A 22,202-nucleotide genomic window follows, 5' to 3' on the forward strand; every position below is an offset into this window, starting at 1 on the left:
TTTGTTTGTTTGTTTTGATGGTGTCTCACTCTATCACCCAGGCTGGAGTGCAGTGGCACAATCTTGGCTCACTGTAACCTCTATCTCCCAGGTTCAAGCGATTCTCCTGCCTCAGCTTCCCGAGTAGCTGAGACTACAGGTGTGGTCCACCACACCCAGCTAAATTTTTGTATTTTTAGTAGAGATGGGGTTTCACCGTGTTGACCAGGCTGGTCCTGAACTCCTGACCTCAGGTGATCTGCCCACCTCGGCCTCCCAAAGTGCTGGGATTACAGGTGTGAGCCACCATGCCCGGCCCTCTCCTGTTTTTCTCTCTGCCTCTTTGGTCACTCCTTATCAGCCTCTTTCATGAGTTTCTTTTCCTCCACCTATACCAAAGATGCTGTTGGACTGCAGGGCTCTTCCGTGGGCCCATGTCTCTTCTAGCACTACGCATTCACCGGGGTGGTGTTACCCTTTCTCATGAATTCAAGAACTATTTATGTACTGATGACTCCTAGATCTATAACCTCAGCCTAGACCACTTCTCTGAGCTTCAGATATGTATATTCAACTGCCTGTGGTACATTTCTACCTGGACATGCCACAGGTGCCCCAAAAGCAATGTTCAGTTCTCGTCTAACCTGCTCCTCAAACCCGCTCTTCCTTCAGTATTCCTGATCTCAGTGAAAGGGGTTACCATTCAAACAATCTCTCAAATCAGATCGCCAAGAGTTCCCTTTGACACTCCCCTCCTCCTTGCCCTTCTCTTCACAATCCAGTTACTCAAGTCCAGTTACTTTTTACTTCTTTACTATCTCCTCGATTCAATCACTTCTCACTATCTGCCACCACTCTAGGCCAAAGCACAATCATTGCTTACCTAGATGACTACAAAAGTCATAAGTACTCTCCCTGTTTCCAAGACAACACCTAATCCATACTCCATATAGCAGCTAGGTGTTCTTTCTAAAACACAAATCTATGCTGTATCCTTGCCTAGAATTCTTTAGTAACTCCTGGGTGCTCTCAGGATCAACACCAAAGTCCTCATCTTGGCATTCAAAACTTGCCAACTTGCCATGATTTGGAAGGGGTGGGGAATTTGAGATGCCAGAAGTAGAAGAAAAGGAGGGGCTATGTCTAGTGTGGATAAGGGAGAAAATCTAGGAGGCAAGAACCTGGTGAACTGATATCACACACTTGGAGAAAGCAATAATTCAGAGAAAGAGAAAAGACAGGAAAACAGAAGCCTGCCTTGAATATGCAAGAAATTTGTGTGTTTGTCTATCTTGAATTATCCATGGAACACAGGGATTCATTATATGTTATTTACATAGTAAAAGGTGACCACATAAAGCAGAAGACTTGTGTCCATTTGAATTACATTTATATGTGGAAAGGCACTGAATATTATTTCTGCAACTAACAGTTGTGCTGAATTTTATTATGGTTTCTAATAACTTTTTAGTTGATGCTCTTGGGTTTTCCAGGTCTGCATTTATATATTCAGTAATTAATGATGATTTGTCTATTTCGTATTATTTTACATCTTATTTTGCTCTCTTGAATAGATCCAATTGCTTATGTGAATTTATTATGTGATAGAGGTGCCATTTCAAAGCAGAGAGGGAAAAGATGGATTAGTTTGCACATGATGTAGGGGTAAGAGACTATGATTTTGAAGAGTAATCAAGCTGAATCCGTATAGAAAATAAATTTTGAAATGATCAAACATCTAAATGTAAATAATAAAGCCACAAAAGTGCTTGAAAAAAAAACGGGGTTTGTTATAGGAGTGTGAAAAGCATCTTTAAGCAAGCAGCAGAATCCAGTTGTCATGAAGGAAAAATGGATATATTTGACTACATAATAATTAAACATTTTTGTTTGGCAAAAATTATCATAAATAACATGAAAAATATTTGTAATATGTGACATGTACAGGAGAGACATTGCTGGCGGGAATGTTATTCCATTTACTTTTTAGGAGTAAGTTGACAAATTTTGCATCAAAATGGAAGACTTTTTTGTAGCATTTGAGCTAGCAAAAAATACCATAAATAACAAAAAAAAGTGCACCAAGCAATCTAAATGTACATGTGTACCGGACTGGTTCAATAAATTATGGGACATCTATGCAAGAAAAGATCATGCAGCTGTTTAGAAAAATGTGCACTAACGGAAAGATGTTTTATATATAACTGGAAAAAAACACGTCGCAGAACAGAAGGTATGTATAGTGTACCATTTGTCGGAGAGAGAACCTGAATAATTAGTATACGAATAGAAAAAAAATCTGGATAGCAAAATGTTAATAGTGGTTATTTCTGGGAGATGAGTGGCCTTTCATTGGTGTGTTATATATTACTGCATTGTTTGAATTTTTACAACAACAACAACAAAAGAACAACATATTACCTTTGTAATAAGAAAAAATGAAGATATAAAAATAAATTCAATGAACGACTTGCTTTCAGGGGGCGGTTTGGGTTGGAAGAGCTTCAGACTGAGCCTGGTACAGTGGCATAAACATGGGCTTTGGCGTCAGACAGCCCTGAGCGGGGCCCCATTGCCCCACCCCCGAGGAAGGCGAGGGGGGGTGGCAGGGGGCTGCGGAAAGGGGCTGGGCTGGGTTGGGCTGTCTGCAGCTCTAGTCCAGGAGGCTGAGACTTCGAGAGGGACTTAGAGAAGGCAGACGCATCCCGAACTCGCTGGAGGACAAGGTGAGGGGCGTTGATATTGGGGTTTTATGGAGGTCAGACAGTGGTTCCAGACCCCTCGAACCCATAGCCAGGCAGATGAGCAATTCTTACTGCACCACTGCAGCTGAAGCAGAGGTGACCTGGAGTGGGGTGTAGGCAATGAGGACGACTGAGAAAGTAGTAGGCTGTACAGACTGGGAGCAGAGACTAGCGGAGGGAGGAGGGGATAAAAACGGGGAACCAGGAATGTTGGGAGGGGGACGAGGAATACAAGGAGGGAGGGGAACACTGAGGGGGAGTGAAGATCCAGAGAAGAGAATCGGGGATGCAGAGAGGGATTAAGGAATACTGAGGGGCAGGGTGTGCAAACGTAACACGGAGGAGGATGTAAGAAATGGGAAGAAGGAATTCTGGAGTAAATAGGAAATGTGAGGTAGGAATAGGGAGTAGGGAGCCAGGCTAAGGGAATACGGAGGGGGGCATAAGGAATGAGGAGCAGGGAGCGGGGGAGGGGCAGACAGGCTGGGACGGAGGCCCCCTGGGGAGGCGGAAAGGGGCGGGACCACTTCCGGCCTAGAGAGGGGAGGGCAGTCTCCGAGTTTCGGAGGGGCTTGGAGTGAGTGGACGCACTCGGGATTTGTAGGAGGACGAGGTGAGCAGCCGGGTCGGCTTTTGGATGAGAGCCCCGCTAGGGGTCGGCCCCACCCTCTGGGATCTGGAGAAAACCTGCCTTAAGGACCGGATCGTACCGGATCCATCCGGCTGGGAAGGGAGGGGACTGGACCCGGTTTGGCCGGGCCCAAGATGGAATCACTAGCTCAGTATTTATTTGAGGAGGGGGTGTAATAGGGAAGGGGCGGAACCAAGATGCGCCTGTTTGGAGGGGGGCGTGTTAGGAAGAAGGGCGGGGCCAAGAGACACTGGACTCTGTAGGGCGTGAGTAGGGGAGGGGCCGGGTCCACCAGACACTGCGACAATTTTGGAGGAAGGCTTGTTGGGCAGGGGGCGGGACCGAATGGTACTGCGGACCTGGAGAGGGGCGTGTGTCGGGGCAGAGTGCCAGACTGAGACCACGACCATTGCGCATGCGCACTATGTTTCGCTAGAAAGGGGCGTGTTGAGAAGGGCCAGCACTGAGAAGAGCCAGCTGCTGAATGCGCATGTGCACGGTGGACATCAAAGAAAGGGCTCGTGCTGGGAAAGCGGGCGGGGCTGAGAGCGGCCCTGCAGCCGACGCGCATGCGCTCTATCGACCTGCGGCTGGGTGGGGGGTGCACTGGGAAAAGGGGCGGGGTCCTCAGAGCTGCCGCGCTGGCACATCTTCCTGGAGAAGGGGAGGGTGCGGCTGCAGAGAATTGAGACTTAGAAGCTTTGAATTCCTGTATCTGAGAACGGAGTCGTTGGGGGTGGTGGAGGGGGTTGGAATTGGGGACCTACGGAAGGTGAGGATCAGCCTCCAGGCACAACAGGGGAGAGGACGTTCAGTGGGCTTCAACTTGACCCAGGCCTTCTCCCCTTCAGGCTCAGCTCTTGCCAGGCCAAATTGAGACATGTCTGACACAAGCGAGAGTGGTGCAGGTCTAACTCGCTTCCAGGTAAGGCCTTTTTCTGTTCTTTCCCCAGCTGCTTTTCCTCTCCAGCCCTTGTTGCTGCCCCCAAGTCCCTTGGCTCTTCCCCTCCCATCCTTGTCCTTCTCCACCTACTTTCCTGCCTGGGTGTCCCCCTGCCCAGTGGAGGGAGGGAGAGAAGGTGGGCGGGCCCCTCTTCTGCCATCAGTTCTTGCTCAGAGGAAAGGGAGGCCTTGTTGGGCTTAGGTGGTCAGAGCACACCGCAGGTAGGAGTCAGTACAGGTCAGAGAAGTGTGGCCTCGGAATTTTGGAGCCATTTGCTTAGTTGGGGGTGGGGAGAAGGTCTATGAACTTCCCTGCTTCCTCTTGCAGGCTGAAGCTTCAGAAAAGGACAGTAGCTCGATGATGCAGACTCTGTTGACAGTGACCCAGAATGTGGAGGTCCCAGAGACACCGAAGGCCTCAAAGGCACTGGAGGTCTCAGAGGATGTGAAGGTCTCAAAAGCCTCTGGGGTCTCAAAGGCCACAGAGGTCTCAAAGACCCCAGAGGCTCAGGAGGCACCTGCCACCCAGGCCTCATCTACTACTCAGCTGACTGATACCCAGGTTCTGGCAGCTGAAAACAAGAGTCTAGCAGCTGACACCAAGAAACAGAATGCTGACCCGCAGGCTGTGACAATGCCTGCCACTGAGACCAAAAAGGTCAGCCATGTGGCTGATACGAAGGTCAATACAAAGGCCCAGGAGACTGAGGCTGCACCCTCTCAGGCCCCAGCAGATGAACCTGAGCCTGAGAGTGCAGCTGCCCAGTCTCAGGAGAATCAGGATACTCGGCCCAAGGTCAAAGCCAAGAAAGCCCGAAAGGTAAGACCTCTGCAGTCACCACCCTTGGTTTTCTACTCCTCTCTCAGTTGGTTCATTTGTTCTACAAACATTTAGAAAGATCCCTGTGCTCATCAGGGCTGTGGGGGGCACTGAGAGTAATGTGATGTAATTCCTGTCTTCAGAGAGCTTGCAGACTGATGGGGAGGTGCAATCTGAATGTAATGCAGTTTATGTTTACATAGTAGCTGCCCTGTATTAGGCCTTGAGCTAAGCACATTTATGCAGGTTATCTCATTAAATCTTGAAAGTAATTCTCATAGCCCCAATTTTATGGAGAAGGAAGCTGAGTTCCAGAGAGGTGAAGCAGCTTGTCTAGGATGGTTCAAGCAGAGCCAGTAGTGGGCACAGAAAGAGAAGAAGACTCAGCCTCCACCCACCCTTGGTTTGCTCCTGGCCTGCTAGGCAGATGAAACACCTGCTTGGAAGTCAGTGAGAAACAAAGCCAGGGTTCAGCATGGCCAACATCTATTGAGTCAGGCTGTTACTACAGGGGTGGGGTTAGCGGGTGCTTCCTGGAAGAGATAGGGAGAGGAAAAGGACCACTTGCTTCATCTGGTGACATTGAGCTTCCTCTCTGTTGATGCAGGTGAAGCATCTGGATGGGGAAGAGGATGGCAGCAGTGATCAGAGTCAGGCTTCTGGAACCACAGGTGGCCGAAGGGTCTCAAAGGCCCTAATGGCCTCAATGGCCCGCAGGGCTTCAAGGGGTCCCATAGCCTTTTGGGCCCGCAGGGCATCAAGGACTCGGTTGGCTGCTTGGGCCCGGAGAGCCTTGCTCTCCCTGAGATCACCTAAAGCCCGTAGGGGCAAGGCTCGCCGTAGAGCTGCCAAGCTCCAGTCATCCCAAGAGCCTGAAGCACCACCACCTCGGGATGTGGCCCTTTTGCAAGGGAGGGTAAGAACTCTGTTGTTTTTATTCTGCCTTTTCTACTGCCTTGGCTGCCCTTTTCTTTGCCATCGTCTCAAGTTTTCTGCAAACTTGTTTTGGTCTTTCCATCTTTTTCTACTCTGCCAGGCAAATGATTTGGTGAAGTACCTTTTGGCTAAAGACCAGACGAAGATTCCCATCAAGCGCTCGGGTAAAGTCCTACCAATCCTCCCTCTGCCCTGAGCTCTGCCCTCCATTGCCCTTACACCATTGTGCTGGGGATATCCCCTGCTCTTATGCTTATATCTCTGTCCTCCCAAAGTTCTAATTTGGCAGTGCTAGCATCTCTGTTGATAAGCACAGAACCGGGTTATGCCACCCTTGGTGTGGTTGGTAGAGTCTATAGCTTGGGCATCAGGGCCACCTGGCATCTCTTCAGTCAGGTGCTCACAACACTCTCCCCTTGCAGACATGCTGAAGGACATCATCAAAGAATACACTGATGTGTACCCCGAAATCATTGAACGAGCAGGCTATTCCTTGGAGAAGGTGAAGGGGCAGCCCTGGGGGATGGGCACAGTGGGGAAGCCTTGAATTGAACAAAAATGTACAAGTCCCTTCTCGGGAACCAAAGAGACCTGCTAATCCAGCTCCATCGCTATGCTGAGGGGCAGACAGTGGCCTATGGAGGGGTGTAGATTAGCGATGGGTCACACAGCAAGTCAATGGTAAAAGTGCAGCTAGGACCCAAGACACCCAACTTAGTCCTGGCTTCTGTCCGTCCATGGCAGTTCCTGCCATGTATTTGAGATTTCAGCTCTCCCTTTCATTCCCCATTCTCTGTCTCCCTAGAGTCCCACTCACCACAAAGATGATGATGACAATAGTACATTTGCAGCGTGTTTACCGGGTGCCAGGCACTTAGCTATGTACTTTGTGCACATTATCTCACTGATTTCTCACACATGCAAAACTCCTAGGTACATAGGGAGCTGCAGCATGCCCCGGAAGCTGAATTTTGTCATCTCACAAGCTGTTCTCCCCATCCACAGGTATTTGGGATTCAATTGAAGGAAATTGATAAGAATGACCACTTGTACATTCTTCTCAGCACCTTAGAGCCCACTGATGCAGGCATACTGGGAACGTAAGCTGGGAAAGGGCTGAGGTGTGGGGGGCTTCTGCTTTGGCCATGTGCTGCTACCCCTTCTTTGTCCTACTTCCCCCATCCTCTTAGAGAGTCAGGAAAGACAGGGTCTCAAAAGCCCCGTCCCAGTTCCTATGCATAGTTGGAGCCCTGCTTACAGTAGTGGCACCTGATTATGATTGACTGAAGGGTGTAGGAGCCTGGAGTGGGACATTCCTGCTGTCAGGTTTGCTGTCTCTGTAGAAGCTTCCCAGGAAAGCAGGCCTGTCGTTGCTTGCCTCTTCCTACTGGGTGCCTGGCCTGGCTTTGGCAGAGTGGTTCTCAAGGAGGGCTTCCTGGTGTGGGTGGATCAGGATGCATGAAGCGCAGGAGTGTCAGTGGGGCTGAAGGTTCTGGGACAGAAAGAAGGGACTCACATTGACTGAGTGCTTGTGTTGTACCAGGTTGGCAGCCATTCTTCCATCTTCTTGGAAACCCAGGGAAGGGAAAATATGATTTTTCTATTTTACTGAAGAGTAGACTGAGGCTTGCAAGTCTAAGTGCCTTGCCAAGGGTGGCATAGAGCTGGAAGCAGAGACTGGGTAGAATTCTGTATCTGAGGAATCAGGGAGAGGCTAGCCTAGTGAGTTGGCTGGTGTGTCTGTTGCAGATGGCTGCTGAACATAAACCTCTCTGTCCTGTTATTTCTCTAGGACTAAGGACTCACCCAAGCTGGGTCTGCTCATGGTGCTTCTTAGCATCATCTTCATGAATGGAAATCGGTCCAGTGAGGGTGAGTGGCTGGGCTTGCAGCTGAATGGGTGGCTGTGGTCTAGATTCCATGTGTTCAATTTCTGTCCCTGTCTCCTCTTGCCTCCCCTCGCAGCTGTCATCTGGGAGGTGCTGCGCAAGTTGGGGCTGCGCCCTGGGTATGATTGGGCTCTCTCAGCGCTTGCTGTCCGTGTTGTCCTTTGGCAAGAGAGGACGGTCCTAGGATTGCCTCAGTCTGGTGGTCTGGTGGAGCGGGTGGGGTGCTGGACTGGGTAGAGGGCCCAGGGTTCTGACCTGGGTGGATGATGGGCGAATGGTCCTGAACTCTCTGCTCCCTCTCTCAGTGTCTCTTGGGCTTCTATGGAGCTTCCCTCTTGTGCTGGAAACCTCTTTTCCATCTTGGAAATGCCTCTGCCCACATCTGGGAAGTGCCATAGCCTTGAGTGAATTTATTTGTTTATTTATTTTTCTTTTTCTTCTCTCAGGATACATCATTCACTCTTTGGGGACGTGAAGAAGCTCATCACTGATGAGTTTGTGAAGCAGAAGTAAGTATCTCTGTCTGATGTTCATGTGTTCCATGCATTTGGCCTATTTCAGAACTGAGTGATAAAGCCGTGGTGCATGGATGCATGTGTCTATGTGTGTATGTATTTGCATATTTGCATGTATGCAGGTGGGATTATTCCTTGGGCGGTGATGGGAAACAGGAGCAGCACATGTTTCCTGATCTGTTACATATACCTCAACATTTGTCTTGAGACCAGTTCTGCAAGGGAGGGATTATCATTACCATCATTGTACGTATGCAGAAACTGAGGTTTAGAGAGGTGAAGTCATTTGGTCAGGCTTACACAGGTAGCAAGTAGAAGAGTTATGTTTAGAACTTGGCTCCAAAGCCTTAGTTCTTTTTATTCTGCTAACTAGAGCTTCATAGAAATTAATTTCCATAAAGAAATGACATAGAATGGTAGCTTCAGGCAACCAGGTACCATGCTGGGGAGTTGACTTGTACATCTCATTTCATTTTCATAACTACCCTGCAGCTGTCATCCCATCCCCGTTTTACAGTTGAGGGACCTGGGGCTCCGAGAAGGGAGATCTGAGCATGGCCCACAGCTGGTATGGGCCTGGAGCCCAGTCATCTTGAATTTCTGGCCAAGGCTCACCTATCCTTGGTCCTTGGAGGACATGCGAACACTCACACAGTCACATGCATGTGCACACAGAAACACACACAAAGGGTCAGGAATTCAGCATATGTGAAGCATGCTGCTATTGGCTGTTCTTCCTCTGTAGTCTTTCTGGTCATTTTCTGTGGTGGACCTTTCTGGGCTTGGCCAGGCTGAGGCCAAGATACTTGCGGTGGGGTGTGCTCAGAGCAGGGGGCCCAAAGAATGGCTCCTCTGTTTACAACACACCCAACAGGAATCTGGGGTCATTGTGATGAGGGCGTCAAACTTGTGGCTTCCCTATGAACAAATGTCCCCCAACACCTCTATGTGGCTTCTGGGCAAGACGAGTGGGACAGGGCTCAATATTGGAAGAAAGACTGTAGTAATTAGTGGATAATGTTGCCATCTGGAGCCTGTCCAGTCTATGCATGGGTAGGCCATGAATGGTCTTAGAAATAAAGGCTTTGAACCTCTCTTTCCAAGGTACCTGGACTATGCCAGAGTCCCCAATAGCAATCCTCCTGAATATGAGTTCTTCTGGGGCCTGCGCTCTTACTATGAGACCAGCAAGATGAAAGTCCTCAAGTTTGCCTGCAAGGTAATTGGAGAGCTGCTTGAGCTTGGCAAGTCAAGAGCATGGGGTGCCCCTGGCTGGGGCAGGCTGTGTGCAGAGCAGCCTGCAGTTCAAATCTGAATGTTTTGGTGCTTCTGTTAATTGTCAAAACACTGTAACAGGCACTTTATCTGAATCATTTAAGCCTTACAACCTGATATGTCATTGCCCTGTTACAGATGAGAAAACCGAGGCCCAGAAAGGTTGGTAGGTGACATGTCCAAAGTCATGGAGCTAGTAAGTGTCAGAGCAGGGATGGAATATTAGGTGCATAATTACTGGTAATACTGTATTATTACTATTATCTTTTTATACTAAGCATGTAGCATAGTGCCTAGCATAAAGAGTAGATGCTTAATCCTCTTATGCTCCTTCTGATGGTTATTTACATAGTAATACTGTATTATTACTATGGCTTAATCCCTCTATGCTCCTTCTGATGGTTATTTTTGTTTCAGGTACAAAAGAAGGATCCCAAGGAATGGGCAGCTCAGTACCGAGAGGCGATGGAAGCGGATTTGAAGGCTGCAGCTGAGGCTGCGGCTGAAGCCAAGGCTAGGGCCGAGATTAGAGCTCGAATGGGCATTGGGCTCGGCTCGGAGAATGCTGCCGGGCCCTGCAACTGGGACGAAGCTGATATCGGACCCTGGGCCAAAGCCCGGATCCAGGCGGGAGCAGAAGCTAAAGCCAAAGCCCAAGAGAGTGGCAGTGCCAGCACTGGTGCCAGTACCAGTACCAATAACAGTGCCAGTGCCAGTGCCAGCACCAGTGGTGGCTTCAGTGCTGGTGCCAGCCTGACCGCCACTCTCACATTTGGGCTCTTTGCTGGCCTTGGTGGAGCTGGTGCCAGCACCAGTGGCAGCTCTGGTGCCTGTGGTTTCTCCTACAAGTGAGATTTTAGGTATCTGCCTTGGTTTCAGTGGGGACATCTGGGGCTTATGGGGCTGGGATGAGGAGCTGGATGATTCTAGGAAGGCCCAAGTTGGAGAATGATGTGGAGAGTGTGCCAAGACACTGCTTTTGGCATTTTATTCCTTTCTGTTTGCTGGATGTCAATTGACCCTTTTATTTTCTCTTACTTGTGTTTTCAGATATTGTTAATCCTGCCAGTCTTTCTCTTCAAGCCAGGGTGCATCCTCAGAAACCTACTCAACACAGCACTCTAGGCAGCCACTATCAATCAATTGAAGTTGACACTCTGCATTAAATCTATTTGCCATTTCTGAGTTTATTGCTTTTTTTGGCGGGCTGTCACATTTTGGTATCACATTTAAAAATCAGTGAGTTGGGAAAGTTTCCACCTCAGTCTGTGTTTAGTTTGAGGTGATATTGTTGGATTCCCAGGAGCGAGATTAACACACCTTTCTGGGATAGATTGGGCCTCACGTCTAATTGTTGGATTCCCAGGAGCGAGATTAATACACCTTTCTGGGATAGATTGGGCCTCACGTCTAATTGTTGGATTCCCAGGAGCGAGATTAATACACCTTTCTGGGATAGATTGGGCCTCACGTCTTAATTGTTGGATTCCCAGGAGCGAGATTAACACACCTTTCTGGGATAGATTGGGCATCACGTCTAGCCTTCAGGGTGGTGGGATTTTAGTGGGGTGGAGTTCAAGAGATTGTAGTTACAGAGGACACACTTTGAAGGAGAGGCTTGAGGTCGGCAAGTCTAGAGCAGAAAGTGTAAGTAGAGGAGACTGGACATCAAATATAGAATCCCTTTTTGAGAAATTTGAATGAGGAGAGAGAGGGGTACAGAGCTAAATGGAGATACAGGAACAAGGGAGCATTTTCTTGGGGAAGGAGAGAGAGACTTGAGTAGGGAGGAGTCAACGGAGAGGGAGAAGTTGAATGTTGACTTTTGCAGCCCAGTCCTGGAGGAGGTGAGAGGAGTTGGGTTGTGGGAAGGCCTGGGAGAAGGGACTACTCGGATAGGACTCAGGGGGACTGTGAGAGGATGTTGAGCAGTAGGGAGGCCCCAGTAGAGGATGGAGCCCATGATTTTTGGGGGAACATAGCAAGGTGCTCAGTAATCTTGGTATAGGAACCATGAAGATGAGTGTTGGTTTATTCCAAGGTTTGGGTTCTGCTGTTTGGATCTGGAATAAGAACACAGGACCAGGGCAGTGACTGGATGAGTCTGTACCTTCACCACTGTGTCCATGGTACCTGACATGTAGTAGTTGTACACAGAGTGGTGGAAGAAATGGACCATGGGACCCAGGCAGGCTTGGGGAGGAGGGATGAGGAGAGTGTGTGATAGATTTGGGGACAGTGCAGGAGTCTGTGGATGGATATCTGTGTGAGTGATGTGCATCTGACAGTGCAGAAGTCTCAGTGAAGTCCTCATTAGGAGTGCCTGCTATATGTCTGGCAGCATTCCAGGTATCTGGAAAGGGGTATTGAGAGAATAAGAAGTGTGATCTGGGGGACTAGTCAGACAGTGGGATGATTGTATTTAGGAAGTCACAGCACAGAGAGCTCTGGGTGATGGGGAGGTTCAAGGAATGGGTAGTCGAAGGGTAGAGATGCTTCCTGCGGATGTGGAGTCAGTGGTCTGGGAGGCCAGGGTATTCGTTGGGTTATCCATGTGGACAGTGAAATCACCCAGATGGTGGCAGGAGGTGGGAGAGAGGGGAGCATTATGAGCCAGGTGCCAAAGTACCCACATGTGGTGTCCTCTCAGCTACACTGCTCACTAAGGGACAGGGCCCTCAGGCTATTAAGAGATCCACCTCCCTGTTTTGTGGGGGTACTGCCCTGGACCACCTTTCTCCCCACGAAGCCCTCACCATCTCCAATCCCAACATTACTGGGCTTCTAATCACTGGGACGATCTTGTGGACAATGAGGCCCCGGTAATGGCCACCTCTCCTCTCCTGTAGAATCTATAAGCAATAAAGGAAGGATGTTTATTGCTTAGGGAACAGAATTTTAAAAAGAGAAACACAGCTCCATGTGCAGCAAGACAGCTCCTTACCTGTGGCTGTGAATTGAGACCTGCTGAAGTGATCTTCACTAGAAACAGAGGCTCTTCCATTGAAGATTAGGATATGGTCTCCTCAGGGCCTGGGTAGTACCCAGGACAGGTAGACAAAATCACAGGCAGCTTTGGCCTCCTAGGAAGGACTCTCAGTGGGTACTGTGTCTAGGGCCCCCTCAGATTCTCTGGTGATGTCCATCTGAAAATGGAAGGGGTGGGCGATGATGAGGTGGTGAGGAACTCAGGGACTGTGATGCTAACAAAAATGAGTTCCAAGTGTTTGATAGAGTTAAGTGTGACCCATAGTAATGCAGAACTCTTCTTTCCTCTTGCCTTCCTTCCACAGGACACTGGGCTTGCAGAGCACCCACCTCTTCTTCCCTTCCCACAAAGCCTAGAATTTGACAGGAGAAGGGGTTGGTTCTTCCTCACTCCTCACTCCCCGCTCCTCAAGTGTCAGACTGAAGGCAGGTGGGACAGGGAAGGAGAGAGCAGGTCTGGTCCCAGGCAAGCAGGGGAGTGTTCGGAGCAGGGGGAAGGAGTGGCAGGGGAAATGAGGACAGACCCTTGTTCATGTTTTTGCCATCTTTATCAGCCTGGAGGCCGTTACTGTGACGAATGAACTCCCACAATTTTCAGTTTTTTCTTCAGTATGTTATTAAGTAAATTCCAAATAATTATAGATTGTATCATGTATCTTCCCCTTGGCTAGTGGTGGCCAGAGCCCCTTTAGCAGCTGCTCCACCCATTTTTTTTTTTATTATCACCCTCTAAGAAGCCTTTTTAGACATTTTTATCCTAATTGTCCTTCCCCATGTAGTTTTATTTACACAGATATACTGTAGATATCTATTTAATAACTATGTATATTTGTGCTTTATACATAAAAAATAAACCTTACTCTTTTCATTCAATACAGGGTTAATAATGAATAAAATATTTAAGTAAAAAGTTAAATGTGAAGGTAAATCAATGTTGAACTGGTGCATAACATCCATCCCTTCTACTATGATAATTTTGTTCATTGGCTCATTGAACAAGCACTGGGTGTCTGGAGAAGAGGTTGACAGACTTCCACGGGCTGGGTAATCATGCACCTTTTGGTGAGCACTCACATGGGACACAGATATCCCCACACAACCCATCCTGAGAGATCTGTCCACTTGCTCCTCATATATATGCAGGCAAAGCAATTAGAACTGTGCCTTGCACATAATGAGTACTCTTAAGTATTTTATTATGTGGTCATTATTGCTATCAATTCTCCAATCTCATTCCTTCCCAGTCTCTATCTGGCAGACGCAATCTGTATTGATCAGTGCTCCTGGCCAGGTCGCTTTCTGGACAGAGACCAACCACATGCATGGCTGTTGAGTTTTGACTCTGAAGAGGATTTCCTTTTTTTACTTCCCGTCAGGGTCACACCTGAGTGCGGCTGTTGCACCTTAGCTCAGCCTCCAGCTAGTTCCTGCTTACCATGTGTGTCATTTGCAAACCATGCTCCTGGGCTTTTTTCCTTCTTTGGGAAGCTGGTTGTTGGGAACTCCGTACAAGGCCCTCAGTGTGAGCTGAGGGAGGGCAAGCAATGTGGCAGGAGAAGGTGTTATGGGGAGGGTGAGCCTCCCGTAACTCACTTGTGCCTGCAGGACCTGCTCCGGTCTGATCTCCTGTGACCACTGCCCTTTGGTGATGAAGCATTGTCATTGCCTGCCTGACTTTATGGTTTGGTGGATAAGATGACATGGGCCTAGGGTGAGCAGCTCAGGTGCATGGTCACTTGGGGTCCCGTGGTTAAGTGCTCATACTCTACCAGGAGCCAGTAGTTCAACCTTGTTGAATTAATCATCAGGTGCCAGGTGCCACTTTTATTTGATGAAGAGAGCATGGCTTTTGCTCCAAAATGCTAGAAGCTCGCGCTTTGATTCTCCAGATGGGGCTTGTCACAGGCTCCACACAGCATCCCAATCTGTCAGACATTTATTTGTTCCTTCAACTGCCATGTATAGTGACTGCAGGGTTCCATTTAGTGAGCACCCTGTGCTGGGTGCTGGGGTGTTCCTGTTCTCAAGACGGCCAATCCAGTGAGGGAAACACTGGCAGCACCGAGGGGAACCATAAAGGGCTGTGGGAGCCCAGAGGAGCTAGTGATTTCCTCCTCTGTGTATAGGCGTGTTGTTAACCGCTGATGGCATGTGTTAGGAACATCTGCACAGGTGCATAGGTCCAGGCACACATTTCTATATGCGGCTATAGGCGTTTCATACATACGTTTCATTATGGACATGAGTCAGCAGTCAGCGTGCTCTGGTGGAAGGAGCCCTTGACTGGGAGGAAGGAGCGGTAGCTTAAACTCTCCCAGCTCCCTTACATGGTCCCTTGTGCCCTCGGACACGTCCCTGCCCCTCTCTGGCCTCATATCCAAAGAGCATTGCCTCACCCGGCCTGCTCTCTGGGGGCCGCACTTTAGACAGTGGGTGGGGAGCACCCAGACCATGGCCTGGTACACGGTGGGTGCTGCGCAAGTGAGAGCTACCTCCACGGGGAGGTGCTTTGTAAACTGGGCCTGGTGCTCTGTGATGAACGTGAAGGTGGCGCCGGCTGTATGCATGCACACACAGGTTTGTGTGCAGGGAGGCATGCCCTGTGGAGACAGCCACGTGTCTAGCTGGGCTCCAAGCTGTGTTGGCAAGGCCAGGCTGGCTCCAACCAAGATGGCCCTGGCTGCAGGGGCTGCCATGGGCCAGGGTCACGCCTCTAGCAGCCTCTGACTCTGCTCTGAGAAGTGGGCCATGAGGGAGTCACAGGTCAGAGTCTACCTTGAGGGGAGGCTGTCAGTCCAGAGATAACAGAAAGGGAGCCACGAGGATGCAGCCATCCATCAGGGCAGCGACTTGCCTGGGGCACCCCCACCTCTCCAATGGGGGAGCTGAGGGCAGGCGGGTAGGCCAGCTTTCAGTCCTGGCTCTGTCTCATCCTAGCTGCCTGCCCTGGGGCCACTCTCTGCTTCCTCATCCATAAACCAGTGGCAGGAATGCCCACCCCATAGACTCGTGGTGAAGGTGAAATGAGCCACATATGTGGAAGCAGATGGCACCATGATTGTGCATAGGTGTCCAATAAAAGACAATTGTGACAACAACTGTCCTTCCTGCACTAATTTTCCCACTTGTCCCACCCCCAACCAGTCCTGCCAGCAGGAACAATACCTGTGCTAAGAAGCCCAGATGCAGGGGTAAATGCTGTGGAAATGGATCCCTTTATTCAGCCAGCACCCAGAATGTGCAGGTCACTGTCCTGGGCTGGGGAGAAGAGACTCGGGCCAGGAAAGCCACACATGGGCCAGAACTGGGAGAACTGAAGCCCAGGGCACAGCAACCTGCCTGGGAGGGAGGAGAAGATGAAGAGGGCTTCCTGGACCACACCATGGAGCCAGTGTTGGGCCTTGGAAGGGAGTGGGGAGGGCAAGAAGGACACAGTCATGGGTGGGGACAGGGCTGCCAGTGTGACACCTATGTTGGGGTGAGGAGGGGAGAAGAGTGGTTCAAGGGTGGGTGTCTCAGGGCAGCTGTCTGTGTGACCAGTGATGGTCACCTGCTGACAGAGGGGACAGAGGAGGGCCGTCTAGGTGGGGGAGGTGCACCAGCAAAGGCATGGAGTCGTGAGAAAGATGAGGGGACCAGTCAGGCAGAGTCAAGGGGGTCACTGTCATGAAGCAGCTGGCTTTGGGTAGGGCTTGGGTGCCGGGGCCAAGCTCTCAGACCTGCAGAGCAGGTGGCATTGGGAGTCATTTGGTGGCTGGGGCAAGACTGAGTGGCTGATGGGTGGAACAGCAAGAGTGACAGAATCTGTCTTCCACCTCAGGACCCAGGCAGTGGCCACCCCTACACCCCTAGCCCACCTGGGACAGCCCAGCCAACCCATCTGTGTGTGTGGCCCTCCCTACCTGCTGGCCGCAAGCTGAGAGGCAAGAGTCGCCTCCAATGTGGCCTCTGAGGTTGAGTTTGCTCCCACCATGCTGGCATAGGTAGATAGAGTGGGGCGTGATGGGATATTCATGAGGTAGTATTCTGTGCGGCTGGATGTGCTCTTGCACTCAGTTACCATGTAGCGTGTGTCCACGATGAAGATCTTGAGGTGGGACAGGTGGCTGGGCCAGACCCAAGCAGGAGCAAGGGCAGTTCAGGGGCTAATGGTGGGGGCTCTCTTCATTACTCCCCACTTGCCCTTCTAAATCCACTCCCCATCTATGCCTGTCCCACTCTGTGCTTCAGGAGACAGAACCTTGCTGATTGTATCATCTGGGCTCCTTGTCCTGCAAGTGAGAGACAATGGCACCCGATGCGCGGAGGTCACAGTGAGAGAGGTATTTATCCCTATGCCTCCCTATCTGCTGGGTTGTGCTTTAGCTGTCGCGAGGCTCCCCTAACTCGGGCCATCAGTTCCCATGGGCCGCTCTTCTTCCGTGGCTGTGACTCTTGTCACTTTCTTTTAACTGCCCTTGCACCTTGACCCTTCAGGGCTTGAGGTGGTAATGGCTTTTGGCAGATTCAGTTCCTCCGTCTCTGCCCATCCCTTGTGGGTCCTCTAATGCCACCTACCTTTGTAAATTATGTCCTCATGAGTTTACCATCAGTTTGCCCACGGAGTTTGCCATGTGTTTTGGGACAGCATTTTGCCTGACACAGAGAGTGAATGTGAGTGTAAAAAGGAATGAATAAATGTGAGCGAAGGAGAGTGGGTGAAAGTAAATGCATGAATGAATGAGAAAACAAGTGTGAATGAGGAATTTTTGTGTGAAACTTTCCTTGTTTATTTTGCTGAGGTTGTAGAAGCCACACTGGCCAAATCGTGCTTTTCCCTGGATCCCCACTGAGAATGGCAGGTCAGTGAGCGCACAGCAAGTGCAGGCTCTTTGGAGGACACCGTCTCACACCCTGGAGGGAAGAGGAGCATCCTGCCTCACAGGCTTGCTTCAAATCTCACGTAGAGGTTTTGGAAGGCCAGACTGGCTACATCAGAATCACAACATGGGCTCCTAGAAATGCAGATTCCTGGAGCCCAGCCTTCAGGGTCTGGTTCAGTAGCATGGGGGTGGGGCCCAGGAAGCTGTGTCGTCAACCAGTCTCAGGTGACGTTGACGTACAGCCAGGTTGGATAACCACGGAGCTGGCCTGCTCACCTCATCCGAGAGATGAGAGGACAGGTGCAGAGAAATCCCTGGCTCATGTGGCAGCCCGTCCAAAGCTGTTTAGCATTGGAGGTCCCAACTCATTCGACTCTGTTGACCCAGAGAGGCACTGGGGTGGACAGTGGATGTAACAGACACAGACAGACACACAGACTGGATCCAAATCCCAGTGCTGACACTCCCCTAATGTGGGACGATCAAAGCCAGTCACTCCATTGCTCAACTTCACTTTTCCCATCTGTAAAATGGACGAGATGCCATCTACAGCTCAGGACCACTGTGAGACTTTGAGAGAATTCCTCCCTCCCAACTACGTGGTGCAGAGAAGATTGCACGATCATTCTACTCGTTAGCATTAGGTGGCACTCACTGAGTTGCAGGTATGGCTCCAAACACTGTACATGAATGGCCTCATTTATTTCCCACAAGCACTGCCTATGAAGTAGGAGCTGTGGTCATGCCTGTGCTGTAGATGAGGAGCCAGAGGCTTAGAGAGAATGAGTCTCTTGTCCAGGGACACACAGCAGCAGCGGGGACCTGGGCCCACAGGCCATCTGAGTCCCTGCAGCCTGCACTCTTCAGCCCTAAGCTATAAATGGCAGGTCCCTCCCCCATTCTCCTTAAAGGTTAAAACAGAGGGTAGAACCAATCCTGTGGGGAAGAAAACAGAACAAAGAGCTCTGAGAGGAAGGAAGCCAAGGGAATGTATGTGAGCAGGCGCCTCAGAGAGTATGGGGCTCAGTGTGCCCCTGAGCTTCCTGACAGCTGTGGCAGGAAGGAGGGGGAGCAGAATTCCCAAGTGTCTATTTTCTGGAAAAAAAGGAGGCAGAGTGACATTTCTAAATGGACATTTGTCTTGGATTCCAGAGGAGTTGATCTTGTGGCCAGCTCAGCAAACATCCGGGACTAGAGAGTCATCTGTGATTTCATGAGACTCTAAAAGGCTTGTTCACACACGTGATGCCCAGAGTCAGAAGGCAGAGAGGGAAGAAGAAATATGAAATCTGATCCAGAGGGCAACCTTGCTAGGCTGCTGTTTCCCACAGCAGTGGGGGGATGGGAGGAGACCTAGACCTTGTCTGTGTGTCTGTCCGTGTCCTGGACACACACTGACTGCACTGCCTCTCTGGGAGGAGACGCAGGCTGCTGGTGTACCTCCAGACATGCCACGCCTCCAAAGACTGGGCCCCAGGTTGCATGGGCAATGAGGTAGGGTGAGGTTGCCAGTGAGGGTCACACTGCTAGGGCCTGGGAGCTGAGGGCCAAGCTGGGTCTGTCCGGCTGGGCTCAGTGGAGGATGCAGAGAGGAGCTGGCTGTGGGACTGGGAGAGGAGTGTGGGGCAGTTGGAAGGGTGTTGTAGGCAGGAGTCACTGGAAGTTTGGGGAGGGGTTAGACTTCTCACCCTCCCCAGATAGCACCCCTTGTGCTGCCCTTTCTGTGGTTCTTCTGTCTTGTGAGCCCTCTGTACCACCCCGTCCCAATCGTCCCCACTCATACAGGTGAGGCTGATTTGCCCCCATCCATCAGGATCGAGAGGGCAGCCTGAGACATCTGGTCCCATCGTGCATCTCCTGCTACAGGACTCTCAACCCCAGCACACAAACCACCCCTCAGCAGCCCCACACCACACCACCTACTGCCCGACATTGCAAGACCAGTTGGCTCAGGCATCATGGCTGACTTCCTGGTTCAGTACGATGTGGTCATGGAGGACATCATTAGAGCTGTGCAGGTGAGGGGGCCTGGGGAAGAGGAGAGAGGATGGGCTCTGGAGTCAGACAGGCCTGAGCACTGCTCGGGTCTCTCCAGCTGTTCACTCCAGTTTCCCTAGGGATAAGCGAGAGCTAGCGAACAAGGATAGGCTGACGTGAAAAGACACATGGCTTCAACCTTGGGAGGCACATCGAATCCCCCAAAGGGTTGGAGACCTGGAACTGTCTCCAGTGAATCAAGTGCCCAAAGGACCCATCCCTAACTAAATCAAGTCATAGCCTGCTCGAAAACAGTCCTTCTGCAAAGTAAACCCTTGGCCACTAACTGGGCACTCATGCTCATGGGCTCTCATGCATTCTATAGCTCTTATACTCTCCTGTGTTCTCTTGGGCTTCCTTGCTCTCTCTCGGCCTTTAGCAATCCTTATTGCTTCAGTGGAGCCATCTGCCTAAACAGGTAGCCCTTCAATTCTGAGTTTCCACATTCATGAAGAAAGAGCAGAGGTCCCACAAGGTCCCACACTGTCCCAGATGGGAAAGGACAGAGCACTGATCCCAGGGCCCCGGCTTGAGCACAAGGATGGCGGGGCAGCCTGAGACATCTGGTTCCACTCTGCCTCTCCCGCCACAGAACTCTCAACCCCAGCACACAAACCACCCTCCAGCTGCCCCAAACCACACCACACCACACCACACCACACCTTTCTCCAAAACACCTGAGCCTGCCTCTCATCTGTGTGAGCATTTGCTCATGGTGGCCACTGCCCTGAGAATGACTTCTTCCTCCTTGCTCCACTGCTCAGCATCCTCGTGTTCCTGAAACACTGCCGAAACACCTCCTCCTTGATGACTCCAGTCCACCAACAATTCGTTTGCCTGCCCTGGACTAAAAGTGTCCCATGGTTAAACCTCTTCTCATGCATCATTCATTCATTCACATGTTGAATGAATAAGTGGACTAGGCCAGTCTTGCACTCATTGACTCTGACAACTCAGAAGTGAGTCGGACACAGCCACTCATCTCCCTCTGCCATCACCCCATCCTGAAGCACCCAGATACACAGAGCCTTGACAGTCATCAAGTGCTCTAGGTGTTGTGTTTAAGTGTGTCATGGGTTCTGTCGTGGTGCCAGTGGAGGAGGGTTTCAGGGCCGTCATCCTAAAGGAGTTGGAATTTAAGTAAGCATGGGAAAAACGAATCAGATATATCTGCAAGTTGGTCGAGAAGGTGAAGGGAAAGGCATGCAGTGAGAAGGAACAGCATGTGCAGAGGCACAGAGGTGTGGCTCAGTCTGTTGTGTAGGGGGAGTAAAAGTTACTCTCCTGCCAGGATAGGAGCCAAGGGTACCTTGCCAGCAGGTGGCAGCAGGGGCTTTAACCTGGTGTTATGTCTTGTGGGTGTGTTTAGTTCATGGAGGTATTCCTCTGCTGGTTCATGCTTTACCATCACCACAGCTGCCTGCAGTTGAAATAAGGATGGATGGAGGCATGGGATTAAGCATTAACTAGTACAACCAGGAACTCCCAAGCACCGTGAGCCCTGACCCCCTCTGACACCCTGCCAGGAACACTCAGGTCATCTCCCACTTCCTATTTGAGTGTGCTCCTCTTTGAAAGCCCAGCACATCATCAGATCATCCACCCCGCTGGGGCTCACTGAGCACCTCATCTGTGTCATACCTGGTGTTGGCTGACGTTGGGAACCCCAAAGGGTATCACACACACCGCCTACCTATTGTCTATGGGCGAGACACAGAAACCCAATATTGGCACTAGGGTAGAATTGCCCTTTCCATGACACACAAGGTAGGATGGAAGCCATAATGAAGAGGAAAGGCAGTTCCAGAAGGTTCCCAGGAGGAGACCAAGGCTGACCTGTCTGTTAAGGAATTAATAAAAATGGGCCATAGGCAAGGGCCTGTGGGAGGGAAAGGCATTCCAGCAATGTAGTGGCTGCCTGAGAAAAGAAACAGGCAAAAACTTACCAAGTATGTGTAGGGAATTGCAAAGAGCTTGGAGTTCTGGAGCAGAGATTTGAGATGAAAAACCCGAAGAGCCACATAGAAGGCTGGAGGGTCCTGCAGGGCAACACAAGGAATATGGGATTTGTCCTGTAGTTGAACAGGGAGCCATGAGATAAAATGACATGTGAGGTAATGTTTACAGGGTCTCAGCGGCTGCCTCTGAGCAGCATGGATGGGAGAGGCTGCAGTAGAAGAGGGAAACTGAGAAAAATGAGGCCTAAGCTTGGGCTTGGTCAGTTAGGGATGAAGAGGAGGGTGGCCCGGAGAAGCATCCAGCAGAGAAAAGCAATAAGAATTGGAAGTTGATTGGCTGCAGGGAATGGGGGCCACCTGAATATTGAAGGCAACACTCAGATTTGTCTCCAGAGTGACCATGTGGATGATGGTGCCCCTGACTGCGAAGGCATAAAGGGCCAAGTAGGGGCAGGACAACGAATTCACTGTTTGGGCAGGATGCATTGGAGGCTTCTTGAAACATTCCGGGGCAGATGTCCAACAGTGAGTCTGTACCCACTGGTAAGGGGGCAATTGTGGGAGCCCTAGATGGGAGAAGAGATTCAGAGTGACAGGTAGGGCTTCTGTGGTGGAAACCAAGTGAC

The 22,202-nt window shown here is 50.5% G+C and overlaps 1 protein-coding gene and 1 non-coding gene across 4 annotated transcripts; both read left to right on the top strand.

Moving 5' to 3' along the window:
• Nucleotides 1-2,498: 2,498 nt before the first annotated feature.
• On the top strand, nt 2,499-10,916 carry LOC101137992 (melanoma-associated antigen D2). 3 transcript variants are annotated; one of them, XM_004064227.4, is made up of 13 exons: nt 2,499-2,705; nt 4,206-4,279; nt 4,625-5,116; nt 5,724-6,032; nt 6,153-6,216; nt 6,475-6,554; nt 7,058-7,152; nt 7,845-7,924; nt 8,018-8,060; nt 8,388-8,450; nt 9,561-9,675; nt 10,149-10,591; nt 10,782-10,916. In XM_004064227.4, exons 2-12 carry the CDS (start codon nt 4,235-4,237, stop codon nt 10,581-10,583), a joined length of 1,821 nt encoding a protein of 606 aa, XP_004064275.2. In that variant the 5' UTR covers nt 2,499-2,705; nt 4,206-4,234; the 3' UTR covers nt 10,584-10,591; nt 10,782-10,916. The 3 variants fall into 3 exon arrangements, with proteins under 3 accessions (XP_004064275.2, XP_004064276.2, XP_004064277.2); XM_004064228.4 differs by lacking the exon at nt 2,499-2,705 and adding an exon at nt 3,233-3,336; XM_004064229.3 differs by lacking the exon at nt 2,499-2,705 and adding an exon at nt 3,906-4,126.
• Nucleotides 9,270-9,397, top strand: LOC115932557 (small nucleolar RNA SNORA11). The gene has a single exon (XR_004068821.1). It is a non-coding gene; the product is annotated as a small nucleolar RNA SNORA11 (small nucleolar RNA).
• Nucleotides 10,917-22,202: the final 11,286 nt, after the last annotated feature.

The sequence above is a fragment of the Gorilla gorilla genome, chromosome X, assembly GCF_029281585.2.
Source record: "Gorilla gorilla gorilla isolate KB3781 chromosome X, NHGRI_mGorGor1-v2.1_pri, whole genome shotgun sequence".
Taxonomy (NCBI): domain Eukaryota; kingdom Metazoa; phylum Chordata; class Mammalia; order Primates; family Hominidae; genus Gorilla; species Gorilla gorilla.

Coding starts and splice junctions, on each gene's coding strand:
- LOC101137992 (XM_004064227.4), top strand. CDS start 4,235: ATGTCTGACACAAGCGAGAGTGGTGCAGGTCTAACTCGCTTCCAG. Junction 6,033..6,152: donor TGGCCCTTTTGCAAGGGAGG/GTAAGAACTCTG, acceptor CTACTCTGCCAG/GCAAATGATTTGGTGAAGTA. Junction 7,925..8,017: donor TGGAAATCGGTCCAGTGAGG/GTGAGTGGCTGG, acceptor CTCCCCTCGCAG/CTGTCATCTGGGAGGTGCTG.